General features: G+C 41.7%; 1 protein-coding gene across 4 annotated transcripts in view; it reads left to right on the top strand.

The window, feature by feature from the left end:
• LOC136645505 (cohesin subunit SA-2-like) overlaps positions 1 to 20,540 on the top strand; it is a 73,205-nt gene that overhangs the window by 29,351 nt on the left and 23,314 nt on the right. For all 4 annotated transcript variants that reach the window (XM_066621771.1, XM_066621769.1, XM_066621768.1 and 1 more), the window contains 7 exons: positions 7,349 to 7,456; positions 11,502 to 11,610; positions 12,858 to 12,975; positions 13,968 to 14,071; positions 15,722 to 15,814; positions 15,899 to 15,988; positions 17,181 to 17,384. In XM_066621771.1, coding sequence (XP_066477868.1) covers positions 7,349 to 7,456; positions 11,502 to 11,610; positions 12,858 to 12,975; positions 13,968 to 14,071; positions 15,722 to 15,814; positions 15,899 to 15,988; positions 17,181 to 17,384 — 826 coding nt within the window. The remainder of the gene's footprint in view (positions 1 to 7,348; positions 7,457 to 11,501; positions 11,611 to 12,857; positions 12,976 to 13,967; positions 14,072 to 15,721; positions 15,815 to 15,898; positions 15,989 to 17,180; positions 17,385 to 20,540) is intronic.

Below are 20,540 nucleotides of genomic sequence, written 5' to 3'. Positions count from 1 at the left end.
AGATCAAGACCAGTGGCGTCGCTAGGGGGTGCGGGCCGCACTGATGTGTACAGGGGGGTGACACACACTGGGGGGTGACATGCTAAAATCGCGGTGGTTAGGAGTAACCCCATCATATTATATACCATTGGATGTGGAATTTCGAGCACAATGCAGTGCAAAAAACCAGAGTGAAATATCTCCTTTCTATCAAAAGTTATGGCCAAAAAACTGGAGAACAAAAAATGCATGAATCCCTATGGAAAGTGAAAGTGAGCCATATCGCATGTTTACTTGTGAGTAGGCGAACTTGCTTTAGTCCATCGGAAAGGGCAGGCTGAGAGGAATCCACTGACACCAAAATGGTCCTGATCCAATGAAAGCAGCCCCCAAAAACACCTGAGAAGGAAGTCCCTCCCTCCAAGCAGATGAATGCATTGAGCCCTATGGAAAGCAAAACTAAGCCCATGGTCACATTTACCCGTGAGTAAGCAAATGTGCCTTGGGTGGTGTGGAAGATCAGGTGAAGGAGAGTGCAAGGCTACCAGAATGGTCCTGATCCTATGTACCTGCATCTAAACAAGTGCTCCAGAAGGCAGCTTCCCCCCCACTAAAAAGGATCAAAACAGAGGCTGTAGCCGATAAGGTGAACCTTTTTGAGACTTGCAAAGCCAGTTGGATCCTGACAGTGATCTGGTTTAAATAGAAGTTCTTAAATTGAACTGGGCGCTGGGTAGGGCTGAAAACCTTACTGATTTTGAAGGGTGGGGTGTTATTGCAGGCAGGTTACAAGGGAAATTCACTTGGAGGAACAGGGCTGGCGTCTGCTGATCTATTTGTTTTACTTTAATTATTTATACTTATTTATTATAATTTGCCTGATGATGTCACTTCCACCATGACATCCCTTCTGGGTCTTGGACAGATTATCATTCTAAAAAGTGGGTCCCAGTGCTAAAAGTTTGATAACTGCTGTAATAAAGTGTTAGTAAGTTGACACCTGGGGGTGTGTGTGTGACCCCAGTAGTGACCAAAAACACTAAAATCATAATTTGGAAGAATAATACCATCATGTTATATATCAATCAGTGCGTAATTTCATGCAGAATGTGTTCTATCTTTGTTCTATCAAAAAGTACAGCCAAAAAACCAGTGGGGGTGGAGTGATGGTACATCACCACACCAACCACCTGGGGTGTTGCCCCGCCCACTGCATGGTGGGGGGGGTGATGCACTGGCATCCCGCACCGGGTGACGTGAACCCTAGTGACGCCACTGATCACCTTGCCATTACAAAGGCCAACTCAATTAAGCTCAATAGCATGATGTTCCTGCTTCACAGATTTGTGCCATAAACACACAAGGTTTTAAAATAAAAGTCTATAAAAGTCTGATGTATTTCTGGATAATACTTTTCTGGATAATAATACAGGGCAATTTTTTCACACTCTTTTCCTGTATTTTTTCCTGGTTAAATGTTCCCACTTTTAACATTCAAAATTCTTGTCTTTTTTTGGTGCTTAATTCTTATGCTATTCCACTTGCAAATTTTCCCATCTAGTATTTCCCCTTTAATCATGTTTTAATTATTAAAGGAGGCTAAAAAAAACAAAAAAAATAATTTCTGGACACACTGAAAAGATAGTAGTGAAAGGTCCTGTTGAAACAGTCAACCTTCTGTTTAGATAAGAGCCGCTTGTCTTCAGCCTCTTGAAACAATGCAATTGGTCTAGTTGTGGTTTATCAGTGGTCTGTGAATTCAGACATAATTGGTAACCACAGTTAGTACAAACTATGATTTGCAAACTTGCCTTCAAACCATGATTTCCAATCTTGGTTTGTTAGCTCCAAATAAACAACCATTTGCTGTCAACTACAACACCAGTTACCAATACAACTTCAAATTACATTTCAGCTAAACAAGTTATGGTTTCATCCATCCTATGAATTCATGTGACACACAGCTTGCTTATATTCCAGACAGGGTCAGAACTTAACATAGCATAGAACTTAACTTGACATGGCATTACTCTGTTTGAAGTGTGGTATTGGTGGAGATCGCATTGACTAGCTGTATGAACTTTGATTTTGATGAAACAGCTTTTATGATTACATTTACAAGTGCCACTGACAACAGCTGTAAGTCTATCCTAGAGCCTGATCCTATGCATGTGTACTCAGAAGCAAGTTCCATTATACTCTATGGGGCTTACTCCCAGATAAGTGTGGCTAGGATTGCAGCCCTAGACAGCAAGCTTATCTATTTTAAGTTCAGTCCTATTGCTTGTACTTTGACTTAATGGAAGAAATTATATCAGTGCTCAAATACTCTTTCTGAGTTCAGAGAGGAAAATACAAGCATGTGCCTCAGTTGGTAAAGTGTGCCCCTGACTTCTGAGAATGGCATCCTTGAGTCTCATTCTTCTCCCGAGATGTTTCTTTGGCATCCTTTTCATCACTTGTTTCCTAAACCTGTTTTCTCTGTCTGTCATCAATTTGCTTTGTTCTTTAGCATTGAACATTGGCTTCATATGTCAGGGGAAGGTCTTCTGAATTGTCATCATGGGTCCAACACCACATACTCATATTTAATTCTTTTTAAATGCTGTGGGCAAGCTAAAGTTGGTTCTAGAATCTTGGGCTGTCCTGCCAAGGTCACCTCATGAAACCAGTGAGACTCTACTGGTAATCCAGAGGAAATGAAATTTCTATTGCTTCTCTGGAGACCTTAGTCTCCCTTTCTTTGAAACATGTTCTGTTCATGCTCTGTCACAGTGAAATGTGGCGAAAAATGATATAACATGGAAGTAGTATGCAAAGGCCAGGCCTATTTTTAGATGTCTAAATGCCCGCCAGCATTTCTGGCTTAACCTTTATCTGGCACTTGGCATGCTGTATATTGCAGCAGAAGGGTTGCACTCAATAAAGTATTCCTTGAATGCTTAATTCCTGGTCCATGGCATACCTCAGAAATAGTTGCTGCCTTCTGAAGACCCAGCTCTGGAAGCTGTGATTATTATAAGCTGTAATAGTTTTGGCTTATACAGGAAGTGAACAGACTCAATGAACTAGTGTTTATTTTTTTATTTTATTAGCATTAACTTTGTGTTTATTTTGGCATCTTCAGTAAGTAACTGACAAATTGCATGTGAAAGGGGAGACAGAACAGGTGCGCATAGAGGCAGATTGTTTGACTGCCTCTAAATGAAACCATTGATAGGGAATATTGCATCTGCCTGGCTGATTGTGAATAAGTAGAGAATACTTCCTGTTAAGATTTTCATTGTACCCTATTTAGGGGAAATAACTTGTGAAAATAACTTTGTTTTTCAGTAGCCAGGCAAACTCTCCTTCTAGCCTTTCCCTTGTTCCAGTTTTGTTACACCTGACTTTTTTGCTGGCTTTATAAGATAACAGCTTGATAGGAAGAGTGCCTATATTCTTATCTCAATAAGATCTCTAAGCATTTACAGAGAGAGGTGGTAGAGCTGTACACACATCAGATACTAGATGGAAAAATGGGTATAGTTTTGGAAGCCCCCCCTCCCCAAAATGCCATTTTGCTGCATTTGGCCTAACTATGGTCAATTTACTATATTGGGGAGAGTGGCAGAAAAAAAAATGTAAATCAATGTCTAAGGGCGTGATCCAGAGTTGCCCTTGGGCCTTGCGCCGGCCCAGGAGGGTCAGAAGTGTGCCATAAAGCACATTGGCTGAGCCAGCGCACGGACGTGTGCCAGCCTACAGAGGCTGAACCTAGCCTCCGTGCTGACTCAAGAATGAAGCCTTGCATCAGCAAAGCTCGGCCGACACAAGGCTCTGGGGTGTGTGGGGAGGAAGTGGGAGGGAGGCGTTTCAGGGTTTGGGGGAGGTTAGTTGGAGGGTGGTCCTGGGAGCGGGCAGCAGGAGGCAGGACTGGGACTCAATTCTTATGCTTGATCCCAGCCCCCTTTCCCAAGCAGCGCAGTCCCAAGCTCTCCTCGGACTTATGCCACCTCTGGAAGCGGCGTTAGTCTGAGGAGACCCATTGAGGCTGCAGTGGTTTACCTGGGATAAGGGGAAGAGTTTTCCCTTAGTTCCAGCTGATCCACTTTGGGGCCCTATCTTGCGCTGGATACAGCACAGGCCTCCTGGCCTGCCTGTTCCAGGGCAAGATAGGATTGTGTTGCATGTGTATGAAATGCGCTTTATGGACTTTTAGGAGTGTATATTGCAAATGTTTTAGTAGTCCCTTGGCAGCCTTCGTGAAAGTGCCTTGCTTGCTACCATGCTTCAGACTTTTTGTTCACTTCATGCAAAGCAAGCATATACCTTCCTCTGCCAGTTCTTGGCTATATATTGTGTTGATATTAGCACACTATGGCAGACAATGGCTTACTTAATGTTAGTGAGATGTTAATGTAGTTTGCTTTATGTAGGAATTGGTTCAATGCTACCCCTGTATGAGATCAACCCATTTTGAGTTTGTCTATTGAGGGCCATGCAGTACTCAGTGTTTGAATTCTGAGAGTAAATAAAAAGAAATGAATAATAGTTTTGTATTGTGCTTGCTGGAATGACATCAAATATTTGTAAACAAATATTGCAGGTGTCTTTTTTCCATTGACTCTAAGAGTATTTCTGAGAGCGGAGTCTGAGAGGCAGGTAATGCTTCAGGACCAAATTTAGACACTAATAAATGGCACAATTGCAAATATTGTCACTTAGCTGACGATGGCAATTCATACCCAGCCAGCAGCCTTGAAAATGAAAGGTACTCCTGATTTTGATCAATAAGTTCAAGACAAAAATGGATCAATCAGTTCAGGTCTTCCACAGAAATGATTCTGTCCCAATCTTCAATTTTGGATTGGCCCACAATGTTAATTTAGCATGTGAATAAGGATCAAGTTTGTATTTCTGTGCCATCATATTCCACATGTATCTAACAGTAGATTGGTGATTTTCAACCTTTTTCATCTCATGGCACACTGACAAGGCACTAAAATTGTCAAGAGACATCAATTTTTTTACCACTGACAAGGCACACCATGCTGTTGGTATGGGGTTCTAATGCCCAATTGCCCTATTAATAAAGGACCCTTCCCAAAGTCCCGCGGCACACCTGTTGACCATCCGCAGCACACCAGTATGCCACGGCATAGTGGTTGAAAATAGCTGCAGTAGATAATGCTAATGGAATCTCCTTTGCTTTGACATATGTGGACCCCAATATAGTCCATTTCCATAAAGGAGCAACTGCAAAAGTTTCTAAAATAATCCAGGATGGAATCTCTGTTTGTGAGTTATCCCAATAGTTACTGGAATTTAAAATATAAACTTGATGATAAAAGCTACTAGTTCAGTCCTGTCTAAATTCCTGCATGGCCCCTCTGCTGGTCCGGCAGGTGTCCTAATGGCTGCTGATGCACATGAGAAGGCTCTGAACTTCTAGCCAGTGCACTAGCCACTAACGCTGTCACAAAGTGCTTTACAGCACTATTGTGACAGTGCGTGCTGGTGAAACGCATTTTCTGCCAGCATATCATCTACATAGGACTGGGTCATAAGATCAGGAAGTCCAAACTCCCCTTCATTAAATGATAATTGCATTTATTAAAAGAAATCCTAGGCACCCCAGATCCGCATCAGAATTTCCTAAACAAGGTATAAAGTTTATTAATATATTTTTGTGGTAGATATAAGGAGGTTTCACATATAACATAGATTATAGGAGAGATTATATTTATTTTAAGTGTATTAAGCCATTTCTTGCCAATGTTGCATATACACAACAGAGATCAAATGTACACACCTGTGGGCTGGGCAGAAATATGTCAACTTACCCCAAAGGACAGATTTAACGGGGTCCATCTTTCCAAATCCAAAGACATGTCATGTATTGGTTTATTATGGGCTTTTGGGGAGGTCACTTTCCCCATGCTTCTGCCCCCCCCCCCATTGCATGCAGCGTGTTGTACCATTGGTGATGCTGCATCATGCAGGCTGGTGGGTTATAGGATTGGGCTGTAGATTCCACTACTAAATAGTTATTTGTGTGGCATGTACTAATATATAGTACAAAGAATAGAGTACAAACTATATAGAACAAGGAATGTGCTCTTTGTGGTTAAATATTTTATAACCTGTTTAGTCATAATTTTACTGTACTTTTAGATAGCTGAACTGAAGTCATTTGATAACTGAAATCTAAACTTGTTTGAATGTAAATTGCTGTGGAGCAGTTTCCTAACTCTGGGTCTTGACCCAATTTTTGGTGTGTTACAGTAGGCATGCAGTAGGCACTGCAAGGCTTTATGGTATTCTACCGGCTGCCACGAGTGATTTTGGGGTATAACGTGGCTGCTGCAAGGCATTCTGGGGCACTCCCCATATGTTGTCCGGACAATGACGAATACACTTAACGACAGGTTTAGGAGAATGTATCTCCATCATTAAGTGACACATACCTGTATAGAAATGATAATTTCAGCTGTATTATTCAGTTGTTCCTAGGCTCTGAAAGCTGTTTTCTTAATTATTAGATGGTGAATCTTTAAATATTTTCCTGGTAAATATTCATTTACTCTGCTGAAAACTGTTTATTGTAAAGAGTTTCACCAAGAACAACCTCACAGGAATGAGAACTTTTTCTTGAACAGTAAAAGGGAGCTTGCTGCAAATGATGGACAGGGCAATAATGATCAGCTTGCAGTCTTTCTGAGGCTGCCTTGGCTCTCAAAGTCAACAAGCCAGCAATGTGTGTTCTCATCAGATCCCTTTGTGCTTCCAGCCCTCTGCTCTTGCATTGTTTATGAGAACGATGGCTGATACTCATCCGTAGCCAGAGCATGGTTTTCAAGACCATTTTTCTGTGACTCTCCTCACCAACACAAACCTGATGTCGGTTCAAATAGCGAAATGCTTGTTCTGTTACCTAATTAGCTGTTTGGGGACAGGATTTAGGGGTGCCAAGTTTTGAGGTTGCTCATTTGCTGAGGGTTAAGGCAGTATTTTATGACGAAGGAACTGCTGTCTCGCATGCAAAGAGCACAGTATTTACAGCAGAATACCATGTGAATCATTTGCATAGTTTTAGCTTATAGATTTATGTATTATGTATTATTTTCTGTGATTTCTTCATGGCCAGAGGATCAATCCTCTACTGTGTTGCATTTTATCTTGTGATGAATGTTTGTGCCATGGCAATACTGTACAAATGAAAAATGCAACCATTTTTAACTGAGTAGTGTATCTGTGTTCCTTTTGCACAGATGTTAAATGGTGTGTAAGACAGTGAAGAATCAAGTCCAGGTTCAAGGTATTATAGATTTGGCATTTATAACGATACCCTCTTCACCAAAACAGTAAATACTATGTCTTTGTACAGGAACTGTGAAGATGCATTGTCGTCTGAAGACTGTGAAACCTTATACCACTTTGTTTACACCACCCACCGACCACTGGCTGTAGCAGCTGGGGAATTGCTTTATAAAAGGTACCTCCATTTTATTATTTTAATTTTATTGCTTTGTTGACTACAGAACATCAATGCTGACTTTGCGTCCTGCCCAAACAATATAATGCATGTATGTCTTCACTCTTTCTTTTCTGAATGATGTACTCTGGACTGATTCTTGTTGCTTTTTCATATAGTGAGCTACGTACTTATGTACACAGGAATGTGTTCAGAAATAACAACAAGCAAGTGAATGTTTTGGTCCTGATATGGAATGCCCAAATAAACTTGCACATGACCAGTATCAGTTTATTTTATGTGTGCCTTTTTTGTGGATGACCCAGGCGAGTGTACTCCATGTTCCTCAAATTCAAATTTTGACACAAATGCAAGTGGAAACCAGTTCTGAAGTAAGCACATCCAGCTGTTAGAAAGTTTTTCAGCTGTGGTTTGTGTTGGTACTGTTGCAAGGTCAAAAGCAAAGTTCAAAAGCAAACTCAGTAGGCAAGAGTGGTGATCGTCTGCAAGCTTTATTTCGTTGCCAGCAATGGGCTTCTCAGGGACTCCTTGTCCAAAGCGAAGAGAGAGCAATTTTCCAGTCTGAGCATCTCACTTATAGTCTATTCTGGCTCCTTTGTTTGAGGAGTCTTACACTTCTCATTGGCTGGAGTCTGACATCAGAGATGGGGCTTTCTCAGGATTAGCTAGAGATAACTTTACAAGCATTTGATTGGTTGGTTTCAAGTTACAGATTCCAAAAAAGGCAAAAATATACATTGAGGCATATATATCTTAAAGATTTCAACAACCACTAGGTGGCACTCTACTCAATTATTACAGAACTGGCATTTTTTGGTATGTCTTTGTGGTTATCTTTTGGCACTTTTCACTTGTTTGACCCTGGCATTTTGCAAAGAGCTACCAGTGCTATCTCTCTAAATTCCTTTCTTTGTTCTTCCCAGACACCATGGGGCTCTGTGCCAACCCTTGTCTAAATCAAGTCCTCTGGCTTGCCTCTCTATTCCATGTGTGATTCTCTGTATGTGATCTGTTACCTTTTGAGATGTATAGTGGTGTAAACATATATTTAATACAAGACAAACCAACCTCTTATTGTGAAAAAGATTGCTTTTTAAGAAACCTTTTCTTATTTAAAACAAATCTCATTTGTGTCAGCTTTTTAGCTCAGACAGAGGCTGTTCATGGACTTTCTCAGGAATGTTCCTGCTTATCTTCTGTCTAGCTGGTGTTTGCAGGTGTCTGTATCTTAGAAAATGCTATTTCTTTTTGCCAACAGATAAAAAGTTGCATATGCTAAGACTTTCCCATTAAATGTTTCAAACCTGTGTATTCTTTTCAATTTCCCGCTTCTAGGGCCAAGATAGATAACATTGCCCTCGCTTTTGTTGCAAAGCCTGTTGTTCTATCCATATGCTGTTGCAAATCTCTGTGGGATGCTTACTCCTTTGTTCACATTAAAAGTATCAAACAGGACTTTGAGTCTACAGAGGAGTCTTATCTGTGAAATGTTGTTTTTCCCCACATTCCAGAGTCTCCCTGTCAGACCCTTTTGATTTTTGGCTGGGAACAGCTTTTCTGCTAAGGCTGCAATTTGAATCGCATTTGTGGCTTTTTAATTTAATGGCTTCTACTATTCTGTGTATTTATGTTTTAATCAAACTATTTTAACAGCTAAAACTCACTTTAAACTACTACATATTATATATGTTAATTTACACTTTTAAAGACACTAACCATTAAGCATTATAAGCAAGCAGGCATCATACTCTCTTTGACATGAAACTTTGGTCTAAATAACTCTAAACAGTTCTCCCAATGTTCAACATATGTATTTGACACTGTCCTTTTGGTTTGAAGAAACTTGAAGGAATTGTGCTTTTAAAAATCCAAAAATGTTTTTCTGTTTACAAGCAGTCTGAGCTAAGATGACTTGGGTGCTCTCCAGCAACCTTGTTTTCGCTTAGAAGCAAGCAGGAGGGAGTGTGTGTCACTCCTAAACTCCCTTTTCAGAGACAGTGCCTTCAATGTTATCTCTTTGGTAGGCTGCCAAACTAGTAAAACTAGCTAACCTGCCAGCTTCAGGTCTGTTTGAAGCTTAGGACAGAGACCAGAGAAATGCTTTTTGGTTTTAAACAAGTGAGCATAGGCTTTTAATTAATAATTTGTTTGTGAATATTTTTCCTATAGCTGTAAACACCTATAGCATAGCATAAGCACTATTAACATAAGTAAACATTTGGTTTGTTAGCATAAGTGGCTTTCATGGCCTTGCCTCAGTACGACAGTGACAAGACATCGCTGAAGTTCACTGCAACTGGTTTCACTGTCCAGTTCAGGCCTTTTCAGTAAATTTGAGGAAAGTAGAGGGCTGCATTGCTTCCAATTGACTTATTAATGCTCTTTAGCAATAATGCTTGCAGTGTGTTTTGAGTATTCAAACCACTTCTAGTGCATTAGATCCCAATATATCCTTCTGCATGTAAAAGGTGTTTTCTGCTCATTGAAGAGCTGCTTTACACCATTTGCTAAAGCATGGGGGGCATAGCTGAGTGATAGAACACATGCTTTCAAGGTTCTAGATCTAGATCTAGTTTCCAGCATCTTCAGATGGTACAGGAACTTACCCCTAGCTACTGCCAGTCAGCACGATCAGTAGACTAGGTGGACTGATGGCCCGATTGAGTAGAAGGCAGCTTTCTATGTCTGTGCGTTGCATGAGAAAAGTGATGTTAAATCTCATTGTAGTCTTCTGTTTCTGAACCCATTGCAGTGTGCAAAGTCTTGCCCAAGTGTTGTGGAACAGTGTTGGAGACTGTTTTCCTTCTGTGAATGATTTGTTTGGTGCAGGCCATTGTCTAAATAATGTTTACAACCCTCTGCAGAGCAGGCCCTTGTTGCATATGCAGGCTTGAGATTGAGGGGCCTGCCGAAGACCCCCTAGTAGTATCTGTGAGGTTTATGCAAAAGTTCAGGTAGTTTTTACTCCTGTTATTTATTTTTCCTGTTGAACTTCTATCCAGTGTGCAGATTCTGCTGGTGGTTGTGATTGTGAAGAGGTTCTCCTTTGTGATTAATCACAGTTTCTTCTTCCACACTCCAGCTGTGGACATTATCCGCCGTGCAGTACAAAACCCCGCATAATTTAGTGAGCCGGTAGATTAAAAAGCTTCCAATTTTCAGTCAAGTTAACAAAGTAGAAAAATCTAACTCTCTCCAGAGAAAGTTTCTAAATGGGCCTTGGTAACAACACTTGCATTAGGGGAATGAACTGGAATACTAAAAAGGAAAGTGATGAATATATACCCCATTTGTATTACGCTGAACTTCTTTTATTACTTCTCACTGTGACATGTTGATGAAAATAATTCATTCTGCACCAGGTTTTTTAGAGAGAAAAATATTAAAAGTTGATCATGCTGCTGCATACTTTAATGTGCTTTTCAGTCACCAAACTTGTGTAAGGCTGCACAGTTGAGACCAGTGCAAATTAGATAAAGATTAATATTGAGACTAGAGGAGTACAATCCATAGGCAGGGAGGAATGAGGACTAAAGCTTTCAGTGGTCATTGCTCAGATGCTTTCAACTTTTTTTCCTGTGATCGCAGAGACTGTGTTTAGTTTGAAGGGAAGCTGAGATTTTGCATGTAATACTGGAGTTCTAGCAAATACACAATCATGATTATAAGCGGTTTTTTGTTATATATGAAACTTGGTTTAAAATTGTATTTTCAGTCGTAGAATTCTATTGTGAATGTCTCTTAAATTACACTTTTAATCTTTGCTTGCAATTGTCCCCTTTTAACAGGGGTAATCAATTAAATTAGTACTTAATGTTATGCATCTGTTATCTCGAACTATCTTTGACCTTTACTGCCACAAAAAGGAGCTGGATTTCTGATTATTGTAAACCATGTACCACAGTTACAAAATCAATAGATTATAGAGGATGTTTGTTGGTTTTTAGCATAAATGCTTTAGAATCTATAAAAACCAAGCAAGGCAATTTGTTTCCTGCAAATAGAATAGGGAGTGGATCTGACTGACTTACTTTTCCATTGGCAGACTGATTGTCCAGGGAATTGAAGTGGAAGCTACCTCAGAAGGAAATGGAAAACTGAAACCCATTGCTAGCCAGCTGAAAACATTAATTAGTTTCTACCTGGAGGGCGAGGTAAAGAAAATGCAAGTAATGGGTACAGAGATCACCAAGGCTTTCTTATTCCATCCAGTTGTTTCAGAAGGCTATCTCACTTTCAGAACCAGTGAAGCTATGTGTGGGGAAAGAAAAAAAGACTTGCAATAATCTTTAGAAAGAATTTGCCAACAAATAAAAGTATGTCTGGAAAGCAAAATTTTAAATGTGATGGGTCTTTGCAATTAGCTTTAGATGTATTGGGAGATGGTGAACAAGACACAAAAGAACCCCTTATTTTGATAGGGGTATCTGCAGCAGGCAGAGGGAAAGACCTTAGTTATGTTTACAGGAGGATGGGTAGGTGCATTGCTGGAATTGCTAGAACTCTGGGTTAAGGATACAGTGTTTAGATTGAAATGCAAGGTGTTCAGACAACGTGCTTTCCCATCAGATAAATTATATGATAATGGGGTGAAAAATCTTATTTGGAGAGCTTTCTGACATGAGGCAGATTAATCAGTATATATTAAAATGCTGTCTGATCTTTCTTCTAAGGCAGCATAGAGAGCTGATACTTTAACTTCAGTTTTGTGCATGATAAAACAGGTTATATAAAGCATTTTGCCTTTAAACATTGTTTTTTCACAGTAATAAACTTTTATTCATATTCCAGTCAAGGGAAAGATGACGTTCTGATATGGGCTTTGCTGCATATTTAGCCTTAGTTGGAAATAGTTGATTTGACTATAGGATCTCTTCTCAAGCTCCCTGTTATTGATAATTCTTCTACAGCATTGGCAAGAATGCAGTGGTTCCCAAACATTTTTGACTGGCGGCTCCCTTGACCTACTGGGCCATTGGCTGCAGCTCCCAGTTAGGGCTACAATCCTATACATTCTAGAGGGAGGTGCATTTTTCCAGAGGATTCTGTGGCTCCCTGGACTGGTTTCCTTGACTCCCTGGACAGCCTTGGCTTACAGTTTGGAAACCACTGACAATAACAGAAAAAAGCAACATGCCATCTGGTGCCAGACTTCACACACAGGCTGAATTCTGCTTGATGTTTCTGCCTAGCAGCTTTCACTGTTGATGAGACAAGCCACTGTTCAGTTTTAAAAGTAGTTTGTGTCTTTGGCAATGGAAACAGTTGCAGGGGCAAGATCAAACGAAGATCCAGTTGTGTCATATTTTTGCCTCCCTACCCGTGTGCTTACTGCTGTCTTGAATTATCCTAGCTAATGCTAAATGGATTGTTTCTGATGGTCTGGGTTTTATTTTTTTAGCTACATAGCCACGTCACATATCTTGTAGACAGCCTGTGGGATTGGGCCATGAGTTTATTGAAAGACTGGGAGTGCATGACGACTCTCTTATTAGAAAATGCTGATCATAAAGGAGCAGGTAAGTAGGCCAAGAAATTTAGCATTTTCAACTAGGGTTAATACCTTCTGGTTCAGCCAACCCAAAACATTGTGTTATGAGGTCATGCTGGACAAGAGGGTTCATGTGACATATTGATAATCGGGATTCTTTGCCAAGATTGAACACTAGTTTTAAAAGCTGTGTGTTGTTCAAGTAGTGAAGTGGACACTGGGTTCCACAGTCACATCTTCTTTGCTTCCTGCTCAAAAAAATTTGTCACTGGTTTTCTCAGAGCTTGATTTCTATTTCATAGAAAAGAATGCAACAGCTTCCTCCATGTGTGTGGGTATGATATGACACAGATATGACTGCTTGCAGTTTATGCATGTGGAAAGGCTGGAATGGCCAAGTAGTCAAAATTATAGAGGTTATAGAAATTATAGTGTCTAAAGAATTAAACCACTGCATCCTTTGTTTTGCACTTCCTACAGCATGAGGATAGGAATAGAGCAGTGATTCTCAAACTCTCTGGGAGAGTTTGAGAGCCACTAAGTGCATGCGGGGGGGGGGGGGAGGCAGCAGCATGATCCCCAGGATCACGCAGCTCAGGGGGGCTGTAGGGGCTTGGGTGCACTTACCCAAGCCTCCTGCAGCCTCCCAGGGTTGCGGAGAGCCCTGCACAACCTTCTGCAGGGCTTCCCACAGCCGTGAAAGCGGAGCGTTCATGCTCCACTTCTGCTTTAGTGGAGGTGGGGTGTGATTGCTCCGCTTTTACTTTCACTGCTGTGTTGATATAGAAATAGAAACATTGCCTTTCTATTCTGTGGCATTAAATTCCCAAGGACAACTGTGTGCTCTATGTGGATAACATGCATTTTAAAACATATGTAATAAACTTCCAGGTTTCCAATTTTAGCTATTTTCAAAGTCATCTGGAAAAATGAATGAAGTTTCTGCAATAAGCATTCTAAGATCTCCACTACTTTTTGTGAGAGGCTAAACAGGAATCTGTCTTGTTGTTTTGCTTGCAGCACTGAGCAATGCCCAAGAGAGTGCCCTCATTGAAATCATCTTGGCGACTGTTCGAGAAGCTGCTGAAGGCCATCCTCCCGTGGGCAGAGGAGCGATCAGGAAAGTCAGTGGGGTTTTATTTGAATGATTTAATGGCAGTCTGTTTTCCCAGTGCAGGCTTACCCCCCCCCCCAATGATCTTTGTAATAGATTCGTCTGCCAAGGGAGAACATAATAAAGAAAGTACCTGTCCTGAAACAAATGCAGAGGAAGCATTTTTAGGACTTGGCACAAAACCTTATTCTGCAGCCTCTGCAGTTGCAGAGCAAACCCACTTCCAGCTCTTCGACTGTGTTAGAAGGATTTTATTTATTTGTTTAAAGAGTTAGAATCTCATCATTACATTCTTCTCTCTCTCTCTCTCTCTCTCTCTCTCTCTCTCTGTGAGTGAGTGAGTGAGTGAGTGAGTGAGTGAGTGAGTGAGTGAGTGAGTGAGTGAGTGAGGGTGCAAATGTAACTAGCAGACAGAGAGCATTTACACAGCAGCATCACTGTAGCTAGCAGATAATATCAATTAAGAACATAACCATGGAAGCAAACACAAGCAGCTAAAAGGAGCAGCATGAAACCAGTCTGCTAATTGAAACAGCATTTAGGTGGAAGGATTGAGGTAGCAGTGGTCCCATGCTAATTCTTCCAGCAGCACCATTCCTACACCTGCCTGTTTTGAAAAACCAACTGGGCTGTGGAGGCAGTAAGGGCAGTATTAGTGTATATGTGCATGTACTAGTGTGAGTGCTTTAAAAAGTGGGGAGAATTGGGGTGCTGCTTCTGGAACCAGTCCAACTTTGACTGAGCTCACACATAAGCTGTCTCAAGTTCCGTGATGGAAGAAAGGTGGGATGTCAATCTACAAACATAAATAAGTTCAAGTCACTTGTGCATTTCTGCTGTTTGTTATAATGTGTAAAAGAGCTCCAAGTCCCTCATAAATCCATTGAGTAAATATGGATAAGATCAGAGTGGAAAACAGATGTTTAATTGCTGCTGTTACATTATGAAAGATTATGTTGCAAAAAATCCAGTAAGACCACCCACCCAAATTAATCAATCTGATTCACTTACAGTTACACATTGCCTTATCCCAGGGAAGGTCCTTTTTGAGAAGTGTGAATAAAGATGACTTTTTGTTCAGGTGTGAGAACTTCAGATTTGAGTGATAGCTTCCTATCTTCATTGAGAAAGAGAAACCATATATATTACTTCTATCACTTTTGTGACCCACTTAGATTTGTGGGATTTCATCAGACAGCAGAACCCACAGTGCTGCAGTTCTGTCCCAGTTCCACTCAGCTGTGATTGTAAACATACTAACTTATTGAAATGGGAAGAATCAAGAGAGCTGTATGACTTATTCCCAGAACTTAGCAGTGCTGAACTTTTCACAAGGCACTGATACGGCTGGAATGCCAAATATTTCTTAACTGTTCTATGTATTCCTTTGCTCTAACATGGATAATTCTTAGAACACCAAAAGGCTTTGTTTCACAGAGCTGCTATGGTAACTTTTGTGACTGAAATAAAACTACCTCTTCAAAAAAGAAAATAATCTATCATCAAACTTTTAATCAAGGAATCAACAATATAATCAACATTTAAATAACAGAAAGCCTGCATTTCTAACATTTTGCTATACCAAGTTTTAACCGTACAGCTAATCTATGAATTGACTGCATGCTTATGTTGTGATTGCAACAAAGTGCTTTATCTCCAGATCCTGTCTGCCAGAGAAAAGAAGATACAGGTGGAAGATTGTACTAAAATTACTGAACACTTCATTGTGGTGCTCCCTCGGCTCTTGTCGAAGGTAACTAGCAGCTGCTCTTGTGAGTGCATTAAATAATTGATTTGGGTTTCAGCAGCAGACTCATGTCCTGTTTTTCCTTTGCAGTATTCAGGAGATGCAGAGAAAGTGGCAAATCTCCTGCGAATCCCACAGTATTTTAATTTAGATTTGTACGGTACTGGACACTTGGAGAAGGTGAATTAATGGAAGTGTGTGTGTGTGTGTGCGTGAGGGGGGGCAGATATTAGAAATCCTATGAGACGCATAGTGGTACATCCTAACTTTTGAGAACATTTAACACTAAGGAAGCAAGAAATGCTATTGTACAAAAGGAATTGGTACTAGGACATTGATTGTGGGCACTTAGTGCAGCAGTCTGGTTGAAGCTAATCAGGATTAGCATTGATTCTAGCCCCCCTGGAAAAACCACCTGGGAAACTCCCCTGGGAACTCCTGTGTATGCTTAAATTTTGCTGACAAAAGATAGGATATAGATATAAATGTACACTAGGTCCCCAAGATACATATTGCTTCCATTCCAGGGGTTTGTCCAGAAGTCAGAAAGCATATAGGTTGATTGCTGGTTCAGTGCTGTTGCACACTGGGCACAAAGCTCAAGTAGGATAAAAACTATGTACCACCATGTAAAATGGCTTGAGTGAGGTAGAAAAATATGGATGATGGACCTGGCTTGGGAACAAACTCAAGGAACATGGAGCACTGCACCAGGAAAAGGAGGATGCAGTCTAATCTTTATGGTATGGGATAGATCTTGCTTTCTTTGTTCATCCTCCTAGGAAAGAAGAAGGTACATGACTGAAGGCCACTGTATTGGTGCTTCTGCAGTGGATATATAAATCTTTCATTCATTCAAGTGAATTGTTCAGTTGTTTAGCCAATTTGAGCCCTAGAGACATGCCATTACAGGACTGGGGCAGATTGAAGTTGGTCTTGGGTGTAGTCTTTTATCCACACAGCACATTATGTTAAGCCTGTGCTTGATCCTGGGATGGGGGAGCAAAATACTCAAGACAAACAGACCAGTGCTGAGTAGTATTTCTTCTTGGGTCAGATAGTATCACCTATTCCCTGGGACTCCTTCCTGTGTGCCCATCTTTGAGCTGACACTGTGAACTGAGAAACACAGCCATGTCTTCTGTGCATGTGCCCCAAGTGTGGGTAATAACACATCCCTGATTTGTGTGAATTGTGGTGGTCCCACTTTACAGATGGGCCATGCAACTTGTTCAAGGCTGCACAAGTGAGTGCATATGAGTGCGTGTGAGTGAGAATTTCATCTTGGAGCTGATGAGTCCCAATCAATCACTATTCCATGTATCACACTGGGTCATAAATTGACATTTATCATGCTTTGTTTTCCTTGCAGCACTTGGACGCATTGCTGGGGGAGATAAAATCCATTGTAATCAAACACTCTGATGCAGATGTCCTAGAAGCTTGCTCTAGGATATACTACATTCTTTGCAATGAAGAGCTTGTTATCCACAACAAAGTGACTTTGGCTAGAACTGAACTGGTGGATGAATTGGTAGACAAACTAAACCACCTATTGAGTATTTTTTGGGATGAGGTAGGTGTGATGTCTGGATGTAAGGAAAAGCTAGCTTAGTTTTCTGGAGCAAAGTTTTGAAAAGAGGGGACAGTTTTGTCAGTGGTCACTTCACATATGATAAATTTCCTACATGGTTATTATTAACAGCATTTATATGCCACTTTTCAATAAAAAGTTCACAAAGCAGTTTACAGAGAAAATCAAATAACTAAATGGTTCTCTGTCCCAAAAGTGCTCACCATCTTAGATATAGGAAACTATGGTAAGTCATGACTAACAGCACAATCTTGCGCTTCCATGGCACGCAGCTGTGGCAACCCCAAAAACAGCTGCTACTGCATCCAGCATGCCCATGGCAGCCGCAGGCAGCACCTTTGGGGAAGAGGACTTTTGTCCCCTTCTCCTGGCTAAAGGAAGTAGCCCCACAATGGGGCTACTCGATTCACCGCCGACCAAAAGGTCAGCGAAGAGTGAGGGAAGAGCGTTCGTGTAGGGCGCCGAGCCTCTCGTGAATGCCCTGCGGTGGAGCAGAGCTCCACCGGACCCGCCTCCCACTCTCCTTGCTCTTTCCCCAGCACGCCTCCTCCCTGACTCCCCCCTTCCCAGAACACCCCCTTCCTGCCTCCCCCCTCCCCTGCTTACATTATTGCAGCTCGGTGGTCCATGCAACCGCTGAGCAGCGGGGGCCGAGCGTCCGCCTGGTGCTAGCCCAGCACTGCCCAGTGCTGGCCTAACACAGATACTCGCCTGGCAGTAAGCCTTGCAAATGTGCTATATGGCATGTTTGCAACAGTGTGCACCAGTAGTAAACCCAGGATTGGGCTCTAAGGATTGGGCTCTAAGTCTGCTAGGGGACCTTTTGGAAACTCTGCCTGTCTCATAATTCTGAAGGAACAGGACAACATAAAACCATTATGGAGAAAAGCTGGAGACTTGTTGGCCACAGCTGGTGGAAGGAAGATGTGCGAGGGAATACATGAAATAATAGGCTACTTCTCCAACAACCTTCAAACTTTTAAATGTGCTTGCAACTGTTAAAGGCAGCTCTGCTGGTTATGGTTAGACCTTTTAGAAAAGTGCACGTATATGGTACATGCATCTTTGGCACATGATATACACATGGACTATGTCCAATTTCCTAAACAGAAGTGATACCCATGTTTGAAACTTGTCATGTGTGAACCAGTTAAAATCATAGATCTCACGAAGGCTTTCGACCTGGTCAGCAGGGATGGCCTCTTCTAGATTCTCCCCAAGATCGGATGTCCACTCAGGCTCCTCAGCATCATCAGGTCTTTCCACACGGACATGAAGGGCACTGTAGTCTTTGATGGCTCCACATCAGACCCCTTTGACATCCGAAGTGGAGTGAAGCAGGGCTGTGTTCTCGCGCCGACCTTGTTTGGGATTTTCTTCGCTGTCCTGCTGAAGCAGGCCTTTGGAACGGCAACAGAAGGCATCTGTCTCTGGACCAGATCAGACGGAAAGCTCTTCAGCCTCTTCAGATTGAGAGCAAAGTCCAAAGTCCAACTGAAATGTCTGTGTGACTTCCTCTTTGCCGACGATGCAGCTGTCACCGCCCACTCTGTCAAAGATCTCCAGCAGCTCATGAACTGTTTTAGCAAGGCCTGCCAAGACTTTGGACTGACAATCAGCCTGAGGAAAACACACGTCATGGTTCAGGATGTGGACTCACCTCCCTACATTGCAATCTCTGCACATGAGCTGGAGGTTGTCCATGACTACCTTGGCTCAATGATCTCCGACACTCTTTCTCTGGATACCTAGCTAAACAAACGCATTGGTAAAGCAGCTACCACATTTTCCAGATTCACAAAGAGAGTCTGGTCCAACAGGAAGCTGACAGAACATACCAAGATCCAGGTCTACAGAGCTTGCGTCTTGAGTACACTTCTGTACTGCAGCGAGTCATGGACTCTTCGCTCACAACAGGCGAAGAAGCTGAACGCTTTCCACATGCACTGCCTCCGACGCATCCTCGGTATCACCTGGCAGGACAAAGTTCCAAACAACACAGTCCTGGAACGAGCTGGAATCCCCAGCGTGTATACACTGCTGAAACAGAGACGCCTGCGTTGGCTTGGTCATGTCTTGAGAATGGGCAATGGTCGGATCCCAAAGGATCTCCTCTATGGAGAACTTGTGCAGGGAAAGCGCCCTATGGGTAGACCACTGCTGTGCTACAAGGATATCTGCAAGAGGGATCTGAAAGCCTTAGGAATAAACCTCAACAGATGGGAAACCTTGGCCTCTGAGCATTCTGCTTGGAGGCAGGCTGTGCAGCATGGCCTTTCCCAGTTTGAAGAGACACTTGGCCAACAGACTGAGGCAAAGAGGCAAAGAAGGAAGGCCCATAGCCAGGGAGACAGACCAGGGACACACTCTACTTACTCCCAGTGTGGAAGGGATTGTCACTCTCAAATTGGCCTTTTCAGCCACACTAGACGCTGTGCCAGGACCACCATTCAGAGCACGATACAATAGTCTTCGAGACTGAAGGTTGCCAACAATTAGAGCATTTTTGTTTCAATCAATGAAAACTCCACACTGGCAAAACAAACAAAAAAAGTATTTAAATTATGTAATTCTTTGATTTGTATCTTAGTAGTGTACAGTACAATTTCAAGACATTTATCTTGTGTGCATTTTGAATGGATACTGTACGTTAGACTATTTTAGAGTTTGCAATCTGAATCCATGCCTGTCTGCTATTTGACAGCATCCTAACTTGTTAAAAAGTTAATTTAAAATACCTGTATTTTGGAGATAACATTGAGCTTTTCTGTGCTGGAGCCAATAAGACCACTTCCCGTCTATGGCTTTGAATAACCTTTGTCTGAGCATGGAGCCTGTTTGTTTGAAACATCTTGCAAAGCTTTTAGGTCTTAAAAGTGGCTTTCACATTTCCATGGGTGCGTAAGGCCATAGAAATACTTGAAAAGGTTTTTGTAAGTTCTAAGAATACAGGAGCAGCTGTTGGAAATATGAATAGCCTGCAGACTCAGTTCAACAACAGTTGATCAAGTGGGCCATTGCTAACAGATATCATTCCACCACAGAAGTACAGATCAGTGTTTTTTTGAAACTGAGATCTGAAGTTCAGTAAATGCGTCAAGCAAAATAAGGCCCCCCCCCCCGTTTATTTTGGTAGTA

Source organism: Tiliqua scincoides, chromosome 3 (genome assembly GCF_035046505.1).
Source record: "Tiliqua scincoides isolate rTilSci1 chromosome 3, rTilSci1.hap2, whole genome shotgun sequence".
Taxonomy (NCBI): Eukaryota; Metazoa; Chordata; class Lepidosauria; order Squamata; family Scincidae; genus Tiliqua; species Tiliqua scincoides.
The sequence above is the reverse complement of the archived record's forward strand: the minus strand, read 5'-3'. Positions and strand labels throughout refer to the sequence as shown.